Below are 24374 nucleotides of genomic sequence, written 5' to 3'. Positions count from 1 at the left end.
ACATCAGCGGGGAACTGAACAGACCGTCCAACCTAAAACCTGCATCAGGAAAGCCATCAGAAATAGCACACTAAATGGCAGTTTTCACCGAGTTCAGGAAGTCACTAAGAAGAGGTTTTCAGCTATGATCCAATTACAAAAGCTGTCTGCAACAAGGCAGGGCCGAGCCACCAGCATAGCAGAGGGCAGCATGTGAGTATACTTGGGACATGGCCTACTCTATGTGTCTGTCAACTTCTGACTCAAAGGGAACCACTTTCCCCTATAAAGGACAGAGTAACAGTAGCTGACAATCTTCTGCAATTCAGTTTTTAACAGGAGTCACTTGGAATCATGGCTATGTTTGAAAATTCAATCTCTAAGCAAACGAAAATGTTAGAGTTTAAGATACGTATCCTTGCTTGGTTCACTCTTTTTGACATTAAAATGAATTGCAAATACCCGCTGATAGTTCTATCAATCTTGACAGACTTGCAGAGGTAGCCTTTAAGAGCAAGTACTCAGAGACATCTGTGATAACATAACTCTTTTACATAATAATAGTAACACTTGGTGCCAACACTGAAGAAGAGGCTGAAGATCAGTCCCTCAATGAACATGCCAAATATACAGGTTACATGTCAGCTCTCTAACAGTCATTAGGATCTGTCAAGTGCATTAATAAACTTTTACAGTTAAAAGGAAAAGAAAATCAGAACCTATTTTCAGGATATTGTGCTGTGAGTGAACACTTACAGACTAAAATCCTTATGAAGGATTTGTCTGCAGGGAATATGCTAAATCAAGCCCTTTTGAACTTTTGATTAAATAATTGATGCAGAATGTATAATATATGCATCCTTTCCCCATAGTTGCCTGGAAACCCATATGGAACAGTACTAGCAGTTCCAGAAGCATTTAGTCTCTAAAGTCTCTGGTAAAGACAAAGGAACAAAAAAGTTTTTTAAATCATTAACTCATCTTTCTTTCCATTATTCAAGTACTGCAGGATACCAGAATTAGTAACTTACACAATGGTATCCTGACTCTTGTAATACACAGTGCTTTTCTGTTTTTTTAAAGCTGTATCTCTTTGAGCCATGTGAATAATGTAATTTGCTGTAAGTGAACTGTAAGACTCAGCTTCCGTTAAAATAGAAAACAAAGAACACAACTAATATTTCCAGCCTCTATGTCTATGTAGTAATAATAAGCAGATAACAGAATAAACAAGACAGTCAACAGAGAAGAATAAAAATAATTCAAACTGGTGTTTGTTTTTTTTCCCAAACTGTAGGAATTTTTAGGCAAATCAAATCTCATAGGAGACTGATCACTGAAGGTTTAGAAGAATGAGAATGCCATGATCACGAATTCAAGAGGCAGATTGTTTCAAATTGCAGCCAAGCAAACCTTTTGCACATCTCCAGTAGGCAACATTGCTTGTCATTCAGTTTGACTGCTCCGTGACCCCACTTGAATGTACCTTGTGCTTTATTGCTTCCAAGTTAGAATGAAAAACACGATAAAAACCAACAAGAACACAGCACCAACCATGGGATCCTACAGTGATGAAGGATTATGTTGTTTAATCTAAACAATTCTGTGATCACGATAATTTGGTGACTCTGTTTCTGATGGCCACCCTGAGTAAAAAAGGAGGGACAAACACAAAACTGCACAGGCGATACAGTCCTTGAGAAGTAAATAGCAGAGTATTGATAATGAATGCCTCCTGCCATGACAAGGATCTTCATGGGATACTTGCACACCGAGGATTTCACCACTGAGCATTTCTTGTGCACTCTGTCACTTGAAAGAAAATAAATACTCACTGACTCGGAGAAAGAATGCCTTTATCTTATGGTGGCAAGAGGTCTTGCTCAAGTAAAGACAAGCAGCTGTCACTTCCTAAATCAACTAACATAAAGATGAAAGATTTGGTGGTTAAGCATCAACAGGACAGACCGGCACACTTCTGAACAGCCTCCAGCTTTGGGTTTAGGGAACTTTTTTGGATATGAAGGATCAGTGCAGATTTTGTCATGCAGAAGAGAAAGCTGAACCCGGACATAAAGGTCACGGCACCATTTCCAGTGTGGAATCAAGACCTTCACATCCTTTCCTTTTACTCCATGTACCAGATACTGTGTCTTTTCATTTTGCGGTGAATAGCATGTTGAATGAGATGGGATAAAAAGATACTTAAAGTGCCAGCGCAGTATACAAGAAAAACTAAACCCAAACCCAAACCTTAGTAATTTTATTTAGGTCTAATCAAACAAGTTTTAAAAAAGTGCTTGCTATCTTGATGGAGGCCAGGAGCTCACACAGGCTGATAACATTTGATACCCAAATTGTCAGCTTCTAGAACAAAACCAGTTTCAGCAGCTTGCTGCACCATTACAGGAGGTATAAGAGCACAGACGGAAAAAAGCTTTAAGAAAAGTATCTAAATATGATATGTTTACAGTATCATGTCATTCATTTTCAGTGGGAAATTCTTATATTTCAAGAGGGTGAGAAATTATTCTAACTTAAAACAAATGTAAAAAGGCGGATGAGCTCAGGGGCCACCCAAAAGCATGTATAGAAATTAAGCTGACATGCCTACATGCCTCAGCTGTGACTATTTAAGCACAGAGAGGTAGGAGGAAGAGCAGGGTGGAGGTGGAGGAGACTGCCTTAGACATTCACAAGGTCTCCATCACAGTCATGGCAGCTGCCTTTGTGGAAACAGCTGTACTAAACCTTGGATAAGACAATGCAAAAAAAAAACCTTAAACAACACCACTCCCCCCAGCCACACAGAAGAATACTGAAGGGTGAAACAAAGACACTGAAACCCCAAGGTGTTGAGATTAAACTGCCAGAGAAACAAGCTCCCTTTTTTTCTGCATTAATTAAGCTACACATTACTGTCACCAGCATGGCTTTAGATCCAAGCTTTCAACTGCCAATGATTTATTCTGATCTAGGGAAATCAGAAAAATCTGCTTTTGCAGCCAGAGTCATAGAATAATTTCACAACACAGTCAGGAAAGTTCATCAAGGACAGCAGTAGTTTTCCAGCTGTACAGTTCTGTACTAGTGAGTGATGTTTAATGGTATAATGGCTTTGATTACGACATGTTGTTATGTTCTACTCCTGCTGCCACCATAGATAGCCCAGAGGGAATCTGAATGTGAACATGTATTTCATCTCAGCTTCTTAACAAATTCACTGAAAATGAAATAATAAAATAAACCAACTGCACAATGATCACTGGGGATAAGTATAAACTGTGCTTTTTGGTGGTTCCTGAATACTGGTGAATGTTGAGAGACACGTTTAACTGCTGTCATTGATCCTTCATGCCTTCTTTTGGGGAAAGCCTATTTACACTTCCGTGTCTGAATGCTACGGATAAACAGCTGTAAACCAGCCTTGTCATGATGGCATTTTCCTAGTGGCAAGCAGCTGAGTGGGATTCTGTACGGTAAGAATGTATACTTGGTGCTCCAGAACCCACTCTGATATGCTGGAGTTGAAGGCCAGCACCCTACTGTTTGACTCTGTCAGAGCTACATTGGTTTAGAGGGTTTGCAAGTTCTGTCACTGTTGCTCACGTTGCTCACCTGTAGTTTTTCCACCTCCCTCCTTGATTCTTCCAGTATGCACCATTTAGGGCCACTTTTAAATCACATTCAGGAAATTTAGATGATGAAGAAGTCAGCTATACACACTGTACACTCTGTACAGTACAGACCGGAATAAATATGTAGCATGTTTGATCAGTTTTCTGCACCTGCTTCCTATCTATTTTGATTATCTCAAATAATGAAATTTAACCTCCAGTGATTAGGGTGCTGCTATTTCCTACACTATATTCAACTGTATCCACTATGATCCGGTAGGGCAGCCACAGTCAGCTTACACACTCCTGCTTTACATTCTGAAATCTGAAGATGAGGTAATCATCAGCAGTGTTTTCTTCAGGGTCCATCTGGCCAAGGCTCTAGTCATTCACTTGGAATTATTCATGCCCAAATTTCAAGATCTTCTCAAGACTTCTTTAGTATTTCTTTTTTGTTTGCTTGTTTGGTTTTTCTTTTTTTCACAGAAGAGGTATCTACATTTTGAGCAACCTGGTCTAGTGGAAGGTGTCTGTGTCCATGGCAGGTGCGCTGGAACTAGATGATCTTTAAGGTCCCTTCCAACCCAAACCATTCTGTGATTCTATGATTCTATGATCTTGTGTTGGTATTTGTAACTAAGAGAAGACTACTGCTATTGCAACAGGACCATTGCTACAGGTGTTCTGCAAGGTAAGAAGCCAGTAACCTGCAATCATCTCTTTCTCTACCCACCACATCCTCAAAGGTACTTATCATTACCTACAAAGTTTGTCTTTTCATTACTTTCAATTTTAGAAACTGCCAGCAGAAACAGAGAACCTTAAAATCAGTTCATATTCATGGTGAAATAACAAAGCTGCTCAGCTTTTAGAATTTCCAAATATACAATGTTGTGGCTCTCCTGCTTTTGGGACTTTTGCCACATACTGCATCCCACGTTTGGGCACTTAGATTCAGAGGTGTGCCGACAATAATTTGGAAGCGTTACTGATATTTACTTGCAGCATTAACATAGACAAAGGAGAATGCTTAAATTTGCAGGAACTTTTCTTTGATAGATAATGTTGGAGCTTTTTCCAATTTATCTACTTATCATTTTCTGAATTCTTAAGAAGATTTTCTTGCTTTTCTGAAGAATGAGGTTGGACTGGATTAAATTCTGTCTTGTTTGAGAAATAATTGCAATGACTGATACTGATTCTTCTCACTTTTATTTTATTTAAGCTGCCTCTTGCTTAAATATTTGGAGAAATTTTTAAAAATAAATACTTTTAACAAGTTTTCTAGAATTATCAGAAAACATATAACTGCAATTTCAAAGACTGTTGGCTAAAAATCTTTAAAATAGTCTTCCTCTTCTGAAAATGATATAATTCCCTGGAGCAATTAATTTGATCAACAGTGTTAGTACCCAAAGTGCAACATGTGTAGTGATATTCTGGTAAATGGTGGTAGACTGTCACCTCCTCTATAATCTCTGGCCAGACAGCTTAACTAGTTTCAGAGAAGTGCTGCAAGAGAGAATGGCTCTTAGAATATGAAGGCACTTTTACCTATTGCACACCACCTACTTTAGCAGTAAAATCCAGCCTGCTCCTGACAGTTTTAGCAAAACATCCCTTTCGTACTGAGAGAAGAATTCACAAAGGGAGGCCAGGAGATGAACCTATGTCTGCATTAAAGACAGCAGAAACAAACAGTGCCCTGTTTACGATAAGCGTAGCTGCCTTTTAAATGATATCCCATGACTGTCTATGGTAATAGGCACCTTCGGGTAAAAAAGATGATGCTAATAAAACCTATGCTCTGTTTTTCTTGGAATAGCCACTTCTGGCTCTCAGAGCAGCTGCTTCCATCTTCCTACCTTCAGCCTGTAGCCAAGAGCAGCTCCCTGCAATTTATTAAATTAGCTCTTTAAAAGAACCCCTTAAATACACCCTTTCTAAGCAATTTTTTTCCAGTTAGGCTGGGCCAGTGTGCCAGGACACACAGGAGAGCACAGCTGAAAGAAGACAAGGATGGCTTGAGTGACAGGAGGTGCTATACACTGGGAGTGGAACTACCTTTGAGCTTTTTCTTTATAAATTCTCCTCTAAATTAAAAGAGCTCAGATGCAGCAGAAAGGTTTCTTCCTCCATTTCCCTTTTTTTCTCTCTCCTGAAATTACTACTGGGTGGTGCACAGCGGCAATTTCTGCAGGGAAAAGAAAAAGTAGCTGACATGAGCTGGAGGTCTGATATTTCTTATAGGTCCCATTTAAGAACTGAAAGGCCGCAATGAGGTCTGCCCGAACTCTTCTCTTCTCCAGGCTGAACAACCTGAACTCTCTCAACCTTTTCTCTTGGGAGAGATGCTCCTATTGCAAGGGTTTTTTATTTGTTTTGTATACAGTTATCATAGACTCATCAGAATGGTTTGGGTTGGAAAGGACCGTAGGGACACCTCCCACTGGCCTTGAACACTGACAGGGATGGAGCATTCACAACTTCAAAGCAATTACTGTGACTTTGCTATCACTGTCAACTTAACTGGAGACTTTTTTCACCTCAGACTATTGTATCCTGTTACCATGAAGTGAAAATTTCATCCTCTTACACATATATTTCTAACAAAATAGAACAACTGAATGCAACATAATAGTGTCATTCAATGCATCTCCTCCTAAATGACAAAAGCCAGCTGCTGGGCAGGTGCTAAACTCCTCCTGGGTTTTGTGTTTGGCAGCCTGCTTATAATGTGATACTAATCTTTCAATTCATAGTCCAGCTAAACACATTTAAAACCATGAGAAATGTGCTGCAGAAGTGATCAAATGACCAGCTGCATAGCTAATAACCCAATAAATATTCTCCAGAGTCTCTTCCACCACAACTTGGCCACTCCAGTATGTTTGGAAAGCCTAAGATAAACGTTTCCATAATGCGGATAGATGTAACCCCAAAACTATGAACTCTCTCCAGGGCAGTTAATCTCCATCCGCAGTGAGCATTTCTTAACTACTTACTACTGTGTGTAGCACAAGAGTAGCCAGGCTGTCATGCTAGACATGGAGACTAAAAAATCTTGTTTTCTCTGCATTAGTCCTCTTCCTACTGCTACTGCTGACAAGAGTTGCCCTGGTTAGGATTTCTTATTTGACTTGGTGTGAAAAGGTCTGCAAAACACACAAACCAAAACCCACCATAGTATTTGCACGCTATTTTGGATAGATCTTGTAGATCTTATATGTATATATGTATATGTAGATCTTATATGTATATATGTATATGTAGATCTTATATGTATTTTGGATAGATCTTGTAGATCTTATATGTATTTTCCCTTTAAATTTCACAACACATGACTGTGCTAATAGTCATCAATAAAGTGAGAAACTCCTCAAGAATGAAGCCTAGATGTAGGAAGACAGACATACAGAGATTACAAGCAGGTTCACCCTTTTAGAAGAGATGTCTCTAGCCGTCATTCTGGAAAAAAGGGGGCTGACTGACACTGCATTTACTTCGCTGCACCCCGAATAGATGAGGACTGGAACCACCATTTCTTCTCATGCAGTTGCTATAAAAGCATTTAATTTGCAGGATCTTGCTAGAACCCATGAGTATTATTTTACAAGAAAATTGGTGAATGTAGTTAAAATACTTCTTAATTAAAGTTGTGGCTTGCATCATGAACCACCCTTCTATAACTATAAATCACTGGCATGTTTGAGACAAGTTCCTTACATAAACAGGCTAACACCTAAAATCTGCCCAAACACTCTTATTAGTGTCCTTTGAAACAAAGAGATCCAGTTTGTGACTTATGTGAAGGACAGACTGGGGAGTGCTGTGGAAAGCTAATAGCAATAGTATATGAAAGAAGCATACTTACAGTTGCATTTCTTCTGAACAAATCTAAGCTTGCATGCTGTTCGGTAGGTGGACAAACGAATGCGATCCAGATCTTGAGCCCCTAGTGGAAGAGAGTAACAGCAACATTTGTATGGAATGTGACCTGTGTGTATCTTAGTTAGCAGGGAAGCCACAGAACAAAGAGGACACATGAGCTGTTTAACAATTTTGAAGGCTCTCTCCTTTGCAGGGAGAGCAGAAAGAGGTGAGGAAAAAAAGGGGAATGGCAGGAGCGATAGTGCTAAAAGACTTATAAAGGAAGGCAGAGATTAGTCAGCCCACTGTGTCTGCCACTCGTGAGCAATCTGGTCAAGCTGCAGGCTAAAAGACACACTTGGCCAGGCTCCATCAGCAGGGAAAACCTCCATCTAATTTTAATATTTAACAGCAAAGCTCATTAACAAATATCTTTGGCTGAAATGCCAGATCAGAACAAGGTAAAGACTGATGGCAATCTGCAGAAGGGGCAAAATTAATGCAAAAGGTGTGAGGCCTTTCTCCATTTTGGTATGTCCTTTGCAACAGAGACAGACCTCAGAGGGTCAGCTCTGTGCTTCGCACATAGCTTGTCCCTGGCAATGTTTCCAGGGCAGCTGCCCAGGAAATGGGTATAAACTGACTGGTGTCTATTTCACATACATGCACGGTACAGAGGGACCAGGATGGGGGCAAAGCCTGGCACAGTGTCTTTAGGTCTCCTGCTGCTGTGTTCCCCTTATTACACTTCCCCAAAACCTCAACAAGTAGATGAGGATATCGGGATTTAAATCTTTCTCCTTGGTTGGTATGTCTTACATGAAGTGTTGCCTCATAGCTACAATATGGACTATGAAACACATGTCTGAGTATTAATTTTATCACCCATTTCATGGAAACACATTCAATTAAATTTTTGTGTGTTTGCTCTTTCATCGTGGTTGGCCCTGTAACAGGAGTAAAAACTGTTCTATTCAGTTGAGCAAGGCACCAAGTTACAAAGAATATAGCCCTGTTTTTACAAATGCTTCCTTCTTTAAGGTTCCTCTTGACATTACTAGATTGCCCCCTCAGCTGCACTGTTGTACATATGGCCATGTTGGTGTCGTTCACCCACACTTTCTTAAACAATCTGCTACCCTTTGGACACAAATTTTTCAGATGTGCTCTGACCTGTAAGATGAAAATGAGAATGATACTATCCCCTCTCCCCAGACTATGCTCTTTTAATGACTGGACTCTCCCACACCATCTTCCCAGGGGTCCCAGCTACTCCCTTTTGCCAGTTATCTGCCTTAACACCATCTGTTCCTGGGAGAAGATACCTTCAACTACTTAACATCAGATCTGGAAAGTTTTTTGGTTTTCTCCTCATATGCTTTATTGTTAAATTACACAGGTTTTTCTCTTCTCCATGAGAATCTCATTGACAACTTTTGGAACTTCTTTACTCGTGAAGGAGAGGATAATGCCTGCAACACTATGTCTTTCCTTTTTAAATAAGACTGATGAGTAATATGAACTTAAGGTTTTCCCTCTTAAATTTAGTGAAAGCTACTAATAAAAACTTCCAGTGCTACTTTATAAAACTTCAGCTTTTTAAAAAGATGAAAAGGTGCAAAGCAAAGTGAGGCTCTGGCTCTCTGAGCTTCTGAGGTTGCAGTATTAATCCCAAATACACAAACTTGTAGTCTGCTTAAGACTCTTTTAAGCAGACTATTCTCCCATTTTTTTTTTTCCTTTACTACTTACACACAGTCAATGGTATTATTTTGTTATTATTTGGGGAGTAGGTGTTTTTGTTGATTAATCCCTGGAACAGACAATATAATTTTATCATGATTCACATTTTGCCACAGTCAGAGATCTATTTGTCAAACAACCTGTGTGGAAAAGTGACTTCACTTACATGGGAAACCCTGAAGAACAAGTGGAAAGATGTGCAGGACTGAGCACAGCACATAAGACTGTGAATTTGCAACTTGCCTACAGGATTGCCAGTGGCCTCTCCTTCTTTTTGCCCACTGGCACTATTTCACTCTGTTTCCTTTGAATACGCTCACCTCATGTAACACTTCTCAGTCTGCAAAAATAATAAACGGATACATTGCAAGCTTTGCCTGCTATTTTCTTGCTGGATAATATTCTCCCCTCTTTTTATCTATTTGGAACCCAGTTCTCTGTGTGCCTGTGTAGAAGGAGGAAGGGAGGCAGGCAAATAGCAAAGGGAAGCACACATGAGATAAACCAGACTCAAGTAAATATGTCAAAATACTAAAATGTGAAAGAAAAAATAGTAGACATCGATTTGTGTACAGTACGGGAAAACAGTCCTTCCTCTGCCTCCAACTACTGATTGTAAATTTTCCCAACACCTTCTTAACTCCCCCAGAACAACCCAACAGCAAAATGGCCTTCAAATCTGTGGGAACAAACCATAAATCCTCATAGCAAAGTCTTAAGTAATTATCTTCCATTTTAGGAATGTTTCAAGGTAACTTACATTAATGGAAGTTGTGCTACTGACTTCAGTTTATACAAGCTCAAGTCCTCTCTATAATTCTAATGAATACTATGCTCTGGCATCACCCTTTTTTCTTGTTTTTCCTTTTCTTTTTTTCTTGTGGCAAAAGAACAACCCCTCCCTCCACTGGTCCAAGATGTCGTACACAAGAGACAAGAGAAATACTCATCTGAGCTACAACAGCAAGCTTTCTGTGACAACTGAAGTAACTACAGGGCGCAACAGACCTACTGGACACAGTGGAACAGAGCAAGACCATTTTCAGCAGGCCATATGAATGAGAAGTCCTTAATTTGGGGAGCTCAGGAGTGCAGACATAGGGCATTCAGTCACCCATGGGCTCACCCTTGGAGAACAGTCCTGAGCACATTTCATTCATCAGCACAATCCCAGACTTTCAGTGTGCACAGTTGCTCAAGTCCCTGCAATGCTTATCTCAGTCTCCCCTCAAAGATGGGGGAGATGTTCTGTCATTGTTTACTGTGTTGCAGGGGACAAATAATAGAAAGTTCAGTAATTACAGACAGAACTTGTGTAAATCTAGTACCAGGGTAACACTCTCAATCTTGATACGTAATAGAATTTCCTTGAGAAATGGTGGACTGGTTGTAAGAGATGACTGACAAGAAAATCACAGGACCGTTGTTACTGTAACACATCCGTGACACACTGTTCTGCAGGGAACACAGAGCTTCACCAGAAACTATAAAAAATGTGCCAAAGTGGGGTACATAGTATATGAATCCCTATAATGCGTCTGGCCAGGATGGAGTTAACTTTCTTTATAGCAGCCTGCATGGTGCTGTGTTTGAGATTTGTGGCTAAAAAGGTGTTGATAACACGTAACCGTTCTAGCTACTGCTGAACAGTGCTTTGAAGAACAAAGGCTCGCAGGCCTTTCTGTTTCCCACTCTGTCCCCTCCCCGGATCAGCTGAGAGTGAGCAATGGGTGGGGAAGGGACACAGCCAGGACAATGACCCTGCCCATACCATTAATGTCATGCTCAGCAATAACACTGGAATAGAGCAAGTAGAAGGTAGGGGGTTTTGTCTTCCAAGGCGGACATGCTCGGGCATGGGTCTGCTTTCAGGAGGCGGTGAGTGACCACTTTGCATCACCTGTTGCTGTTGGGTTTTGTTGTTATTCTTTTCTCTCTTTCAGTCACTTAATCAACTGTCTTTATCTCAAGCCACTTGTTTTCTTGCTTTTGCTCTCCCTATATTCTCTCCCATACTACTGGAGGCTGGTTGGGGACTAAGCAAGTGGTTGTGCTTAGCAGCTGGCTGGGGTCAACCCACTACAGACATTTCCAACAGAAGATGTAGTATTTTGGAGACCTTTATCCCTCTTCATGGCTACCTGTGTATTGCAGCATTTTTATTTCAAGAAGCTACTGATTAAAATAATACAACCACAAAATCTGATATAGAAAATCCCTCTCTTCTGCCATTTGGTCAAATCAGCCCATTGTCCTGTAATTTTCGTCTCATAATATTAAACCATTTGTGAAATGGAGATATCAGATACCTGGGGTGAAAAGTCTGTATAAATTTTACTGACACTACATTGCAACCGGCTTGGTCTATCACAGCAAAACATTTCTAGGAAGTACTTACGCATTTCTGCAAACAGCTGCCTTCTTTCTGCCATGGTATTTCCTCTTTTCCCACAATCTTCAATCATTCTGGAAGACAAAATCATGTGAAAATACTGAGCATTATTCCCAGACTGAATATACATACATAAGCATCCGTAATCAATCATGGAGAACCTCTGAGGTTGATTGGTGCTCCATGTGTACCCAGTGCCTTTTGCCAGCCTCTCCGCAGCATGGTTTGCAGAGAACCTGGTTCCCAAATTGTCCTCCATTCCTCAGACTCTGCTTTCAAGCATTTGTTTCCCCCTTCTCCCTCTCTCTCCCAAAGGCAATGTTCAGTTTTTCTGCTTGATGTAACTGACTTACATAACGCAAGCTCTGAAATTCATTTTAGGTTTTCTTAAATAAGGAATCTTCAGTTTAAATTATGTAAGAGAGAATAAATCATAAAAGATTTGGATATTATTTTCTTATTTAGAAAATGCCTTTCTAGCCAGTTCTGGGTGGAGAAGACAAAAAAAACCCACAACAAAACAACAACTATATCTCTACTCTGCAACATAACACCCTCCCCATTTACTCAAGCAAATACACTCCAAATATTCATTCAAATTCAAGGCAGTACATCTCTGATTAAATGAGTTTTAGTAAAAAGCCCAGAAGTAAGAATATATTTTCCTTCAGTTTTCAGATACAAAAATCTTCAGAATATTCTGAAGAGCACTACTGCTGGATAGAGCATAGAGAAAGGAGACTGCTTCCTTCACAGCCAGCATTCAAACCATAAAAGACTAAAGCCTTCAGAATAAAGATAAGTATCTTTAGCAGCACTCAAAAAAAATGAAACCAGTGTCAGCATCACCACTTCCTATGGGTAATTTACTCTAGCAAACCAATATCCTTTCCTTCCTGCCAAGTCTGGTTAGGGCTTCTGATCTTCATTTAAATCTACATCCTAATCTCAACTAGACTGTGTAGAATAACTTTGGACCACCTGGGATATAATGGACAAGCTCTGCAGAGATCTGCAATCCAAAATATTCTGCCATATCCCATAGCAAACCCATATGTGTATATAACAGGAAGGATTAAACTACTGGATGCTGAAGCCTACCATCACCAAAGAGCTCAGGATAGCAAACCAGCTTGCTTTTAGTTCTCAGAGAAAGAAAGGCAATCACCTAAGAGGTGTTTTGTTGTGTGGTTTTCTTTTTTGTAACTTCCAAAAACCACTGTTCAAATGTACCTGCCTTTTCCAAACAGCCTGCTCAATTCCCAGAGTACTTATAAAGGCTCTGCTAAAGTGCTATCTATGGTGGGCATTCTGTGATGTGAACAGCAGTCTCACCAGGAAGTGGACAAAAGGTATGGCTACAGCATGTTTGCAGGGATACTGAAGTTCACCTGTATTCTCTAATTTGGCTGGGAGTGATACAGATGTGTGTGGCATAGCATTAAGTCTAAGTTTATATATCCTGCCTTTCTGCAGAGCTAACATCTTTCAGAATAGTGCTTTAAAGAAGCTACACAGCCTCTGATCTGGCAGAAGCTGGTGTCTAGCTCACTTAGAGGTGTCAGAGAAGACTCACACCCACATGCAAAATGAGATATACCTCAAGATACACCAAACCCGACCTGAAGGCTAATTAGAAATCAAGCAGTAATACCTTTTGTGTGTGGATTATCATTAAATCTCTGCCCATAAAAGATGAAAAACTACGTAATCCCACTAACCCCAGCTTGAGTTCCCCACTCCTTTCTGTTTCTAACCAAACTTGTAGTAGGAGACACATTTGCCATGGTAAACGAGCAGGTCTTGCAGGACAGGTGGGTTAAAAAAGCCCTTTGAAAATATTCCATCTTTTACCAAGCAGGGCAGTTGAGTGAATACTTCAGAGCAAACACTATTTTAGATTCACTTTTATTGCTTGTAAAGTGGGTCACAGACCACCATAATTTTGTCTGACTTCTCCTGTATTCAGAATAATTACACAACCAACACACAACTGGTTTTCAGGCTATACACTGCGCATATTCATTGACTGAGACTGGGTTATTTTGATTTTGGCACAAGGATTACATCACCATCTTTCAGTTTCTTGATACAATTTACACTTAAATCTTACAGATTTTCCACCATTTATTAATTTGCTGTTTTCATTCCACCAATATTCTCTAACATTAGTGATATAATCACTGGTCTCACAGTGACTGCTGCAAACATAAGCAAAACCAAAGGGTGCAACTTTATTCCCCTTTCCCTCATACTGCCTCTTAGAGAAAAATATTCTTTAGCTATTGCTTTTAAATAGCTACACAACATTCATTAGAACGTGGCTCACCTGTGACCTTATCCACCACATGGACGAATTTCCCCAGTCAAAATTAAGTAAAAAAAGATATTTTTCAAATAACACAAATTTTTACAGCAAGTTCTCCACTTCCTTCAGACAGTAGATTCCTAAAGTGTTCTTTCAGTGGGATAAAAGTCATTAACTAGTTTTGCCTTTTCTGCAATTCATCCTACCCTTACTTTTATGGATACTTGTAACTCCTTATAGAAAATATTCCCTGGATCTGAACACCATTTTTCTGAATGTTCCATTATCTACTTTTCACTGCTGTGGCTTACGGGGATTAGCAGGCCTGACAAATAACTTTATATTTACACACACACAACTCAGGCTTCCTTGGAGAGGGAAGAAACTTTGTATTTATATTTTTAAGACTCTCACTGCACTAGGTATTTTGCAGATTCTAAACCAGCTTTCACCCCAAATGACAATTCTAAAATCCTCTGCAATGGGTATATGCCATGAAGCTAAAGAGAACACTAGCGGTGGTAGTTATTTCAGCTAGGTATCTTCTATCCCTCCTTCACATCTTTTTCTGATAGAAGGAAAATCACAGACTCATAGAATGGTTTGGATTTGATGTAGCAGTAGTTCCAGTCCATCTGTCATGGTCAGGGACACCTTGCACTAGACCAAGCTGCTCAAAGTCCCATCTGAACTGAACTTGAACATTGACAGGGACGGGGCAGACACAACTTCTCTGGGCAGAGCCTCACCACCCAAATAGAAAAATGATAGATGATACTCATCCATATTGTCATTTTTGAGTCGCCATTGATAGGAACTCACTCAACAGTGTCTCGCAAGCTTTTCGCATGCATTTTTAACTCTAGAATGTGTTACACCCCAGGCTCAGCTGATGCCATTGGTCACGGGTGTTGGGCATCTCCCTTTTCAGTGTTGCTCACCTTGGTCCAGCTTATGTGTCTGCAGCTTAGCTCTTTAGCTCAGATTACAGAGACTCGTGCTTTGTGCCTGGGATGCACTTGGCTCAGGCTCTGGGGCTGGCATTAAACATAATTGTCTACAGTCATGTTCCACTATTTCTCATTTTCCTTCTAACACAAGTCAAGTCACAGAAAAAAAAAAAGCACTGTTTGATCTACAGGGGAAGAGAGCAAATCACAAAGTGAACTTTAATGTACTTTACAAAACAGAACAAATGATCAGAGATGCAATTTAGAAAAATATCAATTAATGTACAATCTTCCCATAGCAGCAATTAGATTATATCTGTCTTCTATTGATCCCTTCCACTACCTTTTTGCCTTTGCTCTTCTGCTCAGGAAATAGCTCCTCCACTGCAGATAGGGAGAACCTCCACTGTGCATCTAATTAAAATTCTTGTCACAAGCTAATTAGTGAGGTACCAATTAGCAAGGCATTAAGGCTTCGATATATTACAGACATTCCAGAGCAAAAACCATTCCAAGCATACGCCTTCCAGCCTCTGAAAAAGATACCGTGAATGTTTCATTTCCACCAGTGTTTCAAGCTGAAAACTTTTATGATGCTATTAGAAACTGAAAGAAAAGACGAAATAACGAAATAATTAAGTTTGATTTGAACTCTTTTGATCACAATTTCATCTTTGTGTTTAGTATGCACCAGAAGCAGAGATGGTCTGGGTTTTTTAATATACTTTATTTGTTTATAAAATCTGGGAGGGAATATCATATAATATACATAAGGTGAGAACTAATTGCCTCATTTTTCTTTCATTTGCTCTTAGAGTGCTTTGATTTATGAGCACTGTATTACTCTCACACATAAATGTTTTTCTTGTTTTAGTATTTTTAGGGTAAATAGCGTATTTTATGAACCCCTGTTTTATGCCATCTTTCTTGTAATCAGTGTACTTTCATTTCTTGAGCTATCTCGCTGCGTTGTAAAAGCAATGCCTGTCACAATTAAATCATTATCTCCAAACAAGCATCAAAAGAAGTAATTGCCTGTATACCTGGAGAAGGAGCTCCCCTCTGGAGAGTTCCATAAATTTCCCAGAAGACTGTCAAAAATTCCCAACCTGACACACACACAGTTTGACGGCTTTGAGGAAAGCCACCCCATTAACACTTCCACAAATCCCCATCCCGTTTGTCTGTGACAGATGAAGTGCCCCAGAGAGGCAGGAAACATGCCAGTGAGGAAAATCATCTGCTGAAATTCATTAATTGTGGCATGTAAAATGTACCAAGTCCCATGTGGTGGCTGTGACAATGATGAGTGTTTGACAAAAGAGGCTCTGAATCATGACTGGTGACATTCCCAGAAGTCTTTCAGGCCGGATAAAAGGTTTTTTTTTTCCATGGCAGCAGGCACAGGGAAAAAGGAGAAACACTTGTCTCTGTCTGAGTCTTGTCCATTCGTGCTGCTTGTGGCTATAAAGCACTTGGGAGCCTTTCCGGGACACAGCTTCTAGTTGGAGGTTTCATTCCAGAAGACTGGTAAAACCAACAGTGAGTATCTCAAGATCACTTTTTGGAAAGACTACCATCATTCCATAGAAAATATCGACCAGGGTTAAGCATTCTTTATCTGATCAGACTGCAGTTCCCTAGCAAGGAAACCTCCAACTCCTTATATAAACAGGTATTTTTCTTCTTCCATGTCATATGTTAGATATTCACTTTGGCATTGGAAGCATTAGGATGCAGAAAAATTTGCTGGTTTCTCAGTGGCTATTTTTCATGCTGTTGACAAATCTGATGCTATTTTCTATGCAGCTGGTCAATACTTAGACCCAACTTCGAGCAGAAAACAGTAACATTTTTCAGCAGCACAGGCTTATTGTCTCCATTGCTCAGGACAATTCTATCAAAATACCCTCCATACATAACAAATCACTATTTCCTTTCAGGATTTACCAGCATCAGAAATTCTGATTTATGAGAAGGAAAGAGCCTGCTAGGGTATAGCTTACAGTGATTTTATGAGGAACTTAACACTAGGTTTGGAGTGCTCTTAATGCAGGATTAATAGCAATATGAAAGAGAAGATTTTCCATAGAATTTTCCTCTTCTCCCATTTTCTTCGAATTCAGCCCTGGTAGGTGGATGTGCTCAGCCAACTAGTGAAGAGTTACGGCTGTTTATTTCAAAGTGAATTTGGACTGGAGAAGAGAGACTTAAAAGGTACAGCGAGTGCTAGCTAAAACCAGGTTTGCAAAGCCACCAACCTCAGCAATCCTTGAAGTTAGTAATCAGAATCATGGAAGGTCATATCAGAGCCCTCTTCCCCTTAATGCATTTATTGGTGCCTTAAGAATATATTGCTCCATATCTTTTAATGAAGCAGGTGTCTAATAGGTGTCTCTCAGCTTTAAATTCCAGGACTAATCCTTGGCACTGTAATAAAATTGGTCAATGCTCTTTCCTGAGGCTAGGTGTAACTGCATTGCACTTAAAATGCTTGTTTGTATTATATCTAGATGAGCTTTTTACAGTGAAGAAGGAAAATAAAAGCTGTTGCTAAGCTCATCTCCAACAGGAGCCTCAGCAAGTCTGCCTTCTGATTTTTGTCATATTTTGCAATTTCAATATTACCAAAAAATTGAAATTCTTTCTTGATTTATTCCTTTAGCAGAACTTGTTTTTTTTCTTTTTAAGGAAGAATTTTCCCTCAGATTTTTCATCAGTTCCCCTTTTGGGAGCACCATATCCTTAATAGGAAACTGTCAAAAATGCCTAATAAGGTACCCACTGCAGCTCATTTTCATAACACTCAGTCTTCAATGAGCCTGAATACTATGCAGATCTTATCTGTGAAGCCTAAAAAACAAACTGTGAAGAGGTTCATCACTAAAGAAAATAAGGGCAATTTGAAGACAGAAAACACGAGCGCAGAAGTAGATGAATTTCATATATAATACTGTAGAAACTCAGAACTTTAACAGAGAATGCTCTAATTGTTTGGCTTTGGGGAACAAAGAAACCACTACTCATTTTCCACGTGCACCAGGCATTATCAAGTTTAGGAATCCAAAATGTTATTAACTAGGTCAAAATACAGGCCCAAATCCTTGTTTTTCAGCTTTTTACGGGTGCTTGCACAGTATAATTTTGAGCTTTTCACTGCCACGCAAAGGAGGACTTCTCTTAGAAAATGTTTCTACTCCAGATATGACATTATATGATATGATATTAAAGAAAACCAGCACTCAAGACATACAATATATATATGAAGCTTTACAAAGCTGTCTTACAAGAGTTGCTTGGATATGTTTTTCCAGCCATGCTCTTTCAGAGTCAGACTTCTTGGCACTACAAGAAACTCCTCTACTGGATGAACATGGAAACAAGACTAACACTTAGTACTTCAAATATGTTTTCACTCTTTAAGAGTATAAAATTATCCAATAAAATAATTTTGGTCAGCCCCAAAAATCTTTTCTCCAGGGCTCCATTGCCATCATTTCTGATAAACAGTTCTGATAAGCAGCAGGGATTGATTTTAGCTAACTGGTACAGATTTAAATACAGCTTTTCAAAGCTCCATTCAAATGTGATTTTAAAATTGTATTTTGTCTAAGTTTTATTAACTATTTAAAACAAATAAAGCAGGCATTGATTTCCTTTACACTCATGCACAACATTGCAGGGTGTTAGTTCAGCTGAGGGGTAGTTAGAAATAGCCTCCACTAACAGTCATTTCTTTTTTGTTACACTCAAAAACACATTCTAGAAAAAAGAAAACCCCACAAATGAAACACACAAAAGTCAATGATATACAGTGCCTAATATGCTTGTCTGATGTGTTCATCTTTTAATGGAGTTTTGCCATGACCTCATCATTTCACCCAAACTGCAGATTTAACATCAACATAGGTTTTTCAAAACACATTCTTCTAAAAAACAAGATCAATAAAGTATTGATCACCTTTAAACAGTTAAATTTGCAATTCTGCTTCTTTCAGTTGGTTAGACAAGGAATAATTCATTGGGAAAGCTGTAATGTAGGCAAGGGATAATTCAAAGGGAAAACTGTAATGAAATTCAAGGGATAAAAGGTTACAAGGACTTTATCACAGGAAGAATGTAATTGATACTCTGATACTTTGGTACTCTGGTCTTTTTTCATGTTTTTTTCTTTGCCATTTTAGGGACATAAAGGAGGCTGCAGGATTTCACATATAATTAAACCCCTACTTAGTCAAAGGGATCTTTCAGTTCTTCTTGTGCTGCCATAATTAAACCCAAATTCATTTGAGTAAGCTGTCAGTGATACAATTGTGTTGGGAAGCATTTCCTGGCTTCTGCCAATTTCAATAATACAATTTGTCAGTTTTTGTAAATAGGAATTTGATGATTATGTGCTGTAGGACAGTAGGTACTTTCATCTCCTTAGAATAATAAAAACATCTAAATAAACCAAGCAGTAGCTGTGAGAGAAGATACATTCCTAGGCAGTTGAAATCATTGAGCTCCTTTGTGTGTGCTATGAAAATCTTTCACTAAAATCAAGTATTGCTGAATAGTCAAACAAACCAGTTAATAAAGAGGCTGCTGGCTTTTACCACCTTACCTGGTCAAAAGTTTTGGCACCCAAACAATCAACTGAACAGCCACTGACTCAGAAAAAAACTTACCAGTTAAGAAGAGTCTTCCATTATTCAACTGACAACCATGAATAATTTCAACTTTTTCATCTTTCTGCCTGAAATAGACCCCTCTGGCCTTTTTTTCTCCTTTTTAATTTTCTGAAATATTATAACAAATAGATTAATGAAAAAGGAGCCTGAATTAGATCTAAACAACACAGCTAAAAAAAAAAAAAAAAAGAATCTTTAAAAATATACCCATAGAAATCCAAGTCTCTCCAGATCTAATTGGTGGAAAGGTGGAAAATAAATTACAAATGGAAGAATGATGAGGCACTGATGAAACTGCTCACATATATATTCTTTCATAGTAGTAGCTCTTAATTTGTTCAGTGAGAGCAGTTACTAGGACAGAGGAATGGCACTAGGAGGAGAATTAACAAATTTATGAGCATATTTGGGTTAAGTATACCTTCTGAGACAAAAAAGCTTTGATTACTGAATCTGTATGAATCTCATGCAGGGAGAAATCTGATCCTTAATGCAAGTAAGAGCAGCCTACAGGCTGATCTAATTAATATCTGAAGAAGGCATTTCTAGCAATTAGCTGTTGTCAGGGAATAAGAAAATGGGAGATTTTCTCTTTTTACCTGGCCATATCCCTTCTGTGAGTGGCTTGCTGACTTGGATAAAATTGACACGACCATTTTGGTGGCTGCATTCAGCTGAAGATTCTCTTAAACCAGACACCAACTTGCTCCTTTTAATTCTGTTTTCAAGTCCCAGATCACATTGGAAGACACTCGTCTAAATCTCTGAGTTGGTAGTGGGAAAGCAAGTTCCACTTGCATTGTTAAAATTATTTCACGTGGCAGTCCCAGCTACAGTAGTTCAGTCCTCATGATATTCAGTTATGATATTAAATATCCTAAAGTCAGAACAATTAAAATCAGTGTTTTTACATCCTCATTCCATAACTTCCTGCCTGCATACCCATGAATAACCACACAAACAGTACAGCAATACAGTCATTATATCCAACAGAAACAGAACAGGTAGGTTGGCAGTACCAGATGGTAACAGAAGAAACACCAGAAAAAAATCCAAGCAATGAGATGTCTAAATTTATATAAATTCTAGTGACAAGAAACTAGAGGCCAATACAAACATTTCTGAGTCTTCTAATAGTGAACACATAGGAAAGGCAAACTCAGATGGGCTCCAGTTCAACAAAAGCTTTCTTTAATCTGTCTCTATTCTGCAAAGCCTTTACACACACACTGAACTCAGAGCATAAGCTTGAATTCCACTGACTTAATACATAGCAGAAGAGGAATGGACTGCTGAACCAGACTCAAAGGTTTTTCTATTTAGTCCTTGATAAATGTCTAACAAAAAGGACTGCCTATAAACGGTGTATATAGAAAGGAATGTACTTGGAAATGACACTTCAAGGAGTAGTCAGAATATCTCCCAACACAAGATAAGCTTTGGTCACGAGCAGAGATGTATCTAATAAAGAACATACCTCCTCTGTAATGTGGAATTTTACAGAATACTGAGGTCACTTGGAAAGCAAAAGGAATTAAAGAATTAAAGAGAAAGGTGTAAGAAACACAAGAATCTTTCCCCTTCATCCATCTCATCTCCATCACTTGGATGTACGTTGAGATGCTATTCAGGATACTCTTACAAAAGTGAACAGCGAAGAGAACTACATTTTATGTCAGTTCCTACATCACTGTTTATTCCTGAAGTATCCCACCACAGTAGGCTAGCCTAAGCTTTTCTGTTACAAAACTGCCTTTGATGCACATGTATTCTGTCTCTGCCTCCCAGATTACTCTCATACAATATAACCATAGCCTCCCAAAATAGCGTAGTTACTTCATTTCAGTGATTAATAAGTTGCAGCTATTTACTGGGAGTTACAAATTTTTGCTAAATTATCCATTTAATAAATAATAAGTTAGACATTTTACGTCTTCACTACAACATCAGTATGTTAGATGTAAGGCTGTGAAAGGCTGTAATAACTTAATTCAAGAAAAGACTACATCCTTATTTCAACAGGTAAAGGATGACAGGAAATGAAAGCAAATGCAAAGGAAAAGGTCAGCCTGATATCCACTATTGGCCTAGTTCATTTTCTCAAATAAAAATTCTAATATACCAAATTATTTTTAATCTAATTAAAATCTGAAATTATTTTATTAGGCAATATCACTATTACAATAGCATACAGAAGAAAAAGAAATACAATATAATTATGTAGCAAATAGTCTCATACACTAAGCCCGAACAGAAAGCTAATGCTTGAAACACTGAATGTAAAGATAATGGCTGGTGATGTTTGTACATGGACACAGAAGATATAGGCTACTACATAAGATTTCACTGATCCTGTTCTTTCCTCTTAAGATATGCACATTGCCTCTAACACCAGCTGGACGCTGCTTAACTCAAGTTACCTAGCTGGACGAGTAGCTGGACGCTACTTAACTCGAGCAAAATATGCTCGAAGAGGAACACTTTCAATAAAACAGTGTTAATTATATTGTGAGAGAAAATCCCCCCAATGCACCATAAACATTTCAGCTGTTAGAAATAAGTTTGTAAGCAGGATTTCATCTGGAGAAATGTCAGTGTCCTGAATTTACCTTTCGCATGGCAAGGAGGGAATGTGAAGAAAGCCAAGGGGAGCACAGGAAAGCCCAGAAGCAGCACAACTAATCAAACTGGCACCTACGGCTGCAAAGATTCCTGATACGCTTTCAAATCCCTGAACAGTTGTTAGAAGAGATTTTTCTTCATGTAAAATGAAGTAAAATGGCTTCTTGAGACACTCATCTAAGGATAATCAAGACAGAAGACACACTCGTAGGCAAGCGTTGCTCTAGGAGGCACAGATGCATCAAACTTTGTGGAAAAAAGACTTTTGTAACATTAATGACAGCTTACAAGAGGTGTCAAAACAGTCAAGACATGGTCACACATCACAGTCAAGACACGGTCACACATCACTGTACATCTGTATATGCGCCTGTCATGTTCCACCAAAGACTAAACTGCCACAGACTACTTTTTCAATACCTACTTCATTTGAAAATATCTCATTTTCCTTCTTTTTCTGCTGAGGTCTATTATTCTACATATCTTATTCTACACACAAACCCAACAGTTTACATTGAAACACACACATAAAGCCGTAACGGAAGATGAATGTTTTATATGCTGCACATCTCTGATCACCAGGAGGAATTACTGGTCTCAAGCCAACATTTTCGCCTGTGCAGGTTAGTTTTTTACTCTAGGAAAACTCCTATGGACTTCAATGAGGCTATTCAAGGAATGAATAAGGACTTTCCTGTCCTCATGTCACAGCTGCATTTAGTAAGATTTATTTTTTTTTCTCCAAAACCCACACAACACAGCAGTTGTAACAGAACCACCTGAAAAACCACTCCGTTGAGCAAACCCAATCACTGAGCTCCCAGCTGTGAAGGTGCCATTTCCAAGATTCACCATGCTTACACAGGTATTTCACAAAGACTGGACGCCAAAAATCAGTGGCCATCGACTATGAGAAAGCCTCACAGATGGCAGAAGAAGAGGAATGGTCAGTCAGTATGAAAGCAAAGAGACACCCTGCAGAAAAGCATGGGGCATTAGAGCCTCCAGCAGATTGCAAGGCATGATATATTCGGGGAGAGTACCAATGCTAACTGTTACAAGCTAAGTTTTATGTGAAATGCTTTGGTTCTGAGCAACTAAACCACTGTACGGATACTTTCGGTATCAGGTACTGACCACCAGTAACAATGTACCACAGCAGCCAGAGCCACCAGGGTATTTGTACTGCAGGGGCACTGCAAATTGGACTACAAGACTGAGAGTATGACATGAACCCTCTCAGAGAGCACCTAGAGCACCTCTCTAGGACTGCATTTTGACAAGAAAATGTACTTGAATTGACTGCCACAAGTGAGATGCACATCCACCTGGGTAGTTGTAACCAGCAGCTAGCTACAGACCACCTCCACCCTCAGAGATACCAGCCCTCTACTGCACCGGCAGCCAGCTCACCCATGTGATTCTCTGGCCACTTTCAAAGCAGTGACCAGTTTACTCCAGCGAACAGCAGAAACTGAAACTGAGAAGTCCATGTTAATCAGAAGCGCCACACCACCGCCCTGACAAAACCATGTCCCATTTGAACCCTGCTGATAAATGGAGGTGATCCTTAAATTGGTCCAGAGGCATTTAAATTAAAGTCATTTAAGTTGGTAATAAGCAGATTTGAGCTAAGCTGCTTAATGATATTTGCAAACACAAATAAATGCATTTGCACCTCAGGTGTCATTTGCTTAATTCTGAGATTCTGCCTAATACCCTTCTGAGTATTCCGGCAAAAAAAGTGGTGGTGTATTTTTGGTCTGCTCTATCAAATGCATCCCATTAGAGCAGGAAGCAAGAGACCACCTCCCTCTGTTTGGCTCTGGTTCAACCACACTCAACTATTACATTCTGGTTTAGGCACCAATTTGTCTGGAAGCCATTGACAGAGTGGAAGGCACAAAGAGGAGAGATGGGGAAATACTCAGATGGTGGAGAAAGAAGCGTCTGATCTCTGGGAAGAAAATAGCATCAAATCTATACAATTTTGTTCAATGCTGATGAGCTGGGAATAAAATAGCTATCAAATGTTTATCCTGAGGAGAGGAATATTAGGTGTGATACCCAGAGTTTGATTAGGAATAAAAGGAATGATATTCAAATACATAAAATATCCAATCTTAGAAGGGGAACTCTGAAATGAAAGATGTATGAGGCAGTGGACGGTCTCTCAAGAGATGTGGTGAATGCCCTGCAGTCTGTAGCTTTTAAAACTAT

General features: G+C 39.2%; 1 protein-coding gene across 24 annotated transcripts in view; it reads right to left on the bottom strand.

Annotated features, from left to right (window-relative positions):
• DTNA (dystrobrevin alpha) overlaps positions 1–24374 on the bottom strand; it is a 229614-nt gene that overhangs the window by 89536 nt on the left and 115704 nt on the right. For all 24 annotated transcript variants that reach the window (XM_057397718.1, XM_057397719.1, XM_057397715.1 and 21 more), the window contains 2 exons: positions 11608–11675; positions 7471–7551 (listed from right to left, as the gene is read on the bottom strand). In XM_057397718.1, coding sequence (XP_057253701.1) covers positions 7471–7551; positions 11608–11675 — 149 coding nt within the window. The remainder of the gene's footprint in view (positions 1–7470; positions 7552–11607; positions 11676–24374) is intronic.

Source organism: Pezoporus wallicus, unplaced genomic scaffold, assembly GCF_028554395.1.
Source record: "Pezoporus wallicus isolate ANWC-B61680 ecotype Strahan unplaced genomic scaffold, APGP_CSIRO_Pwel_v1 contig_227, whole genome shotgun sequence".
NCBI lineage: Eukaryota > Metazoa > Chordata > Aves > Psittaciformes > Psittacidae > Pezoporus > Pezoporus wallicus.
The sequence above is the reverse complement of the archived record's forward strand: the minus strand, read 5'-3'. Positions and strand labels throughout refer to the sequence as shown.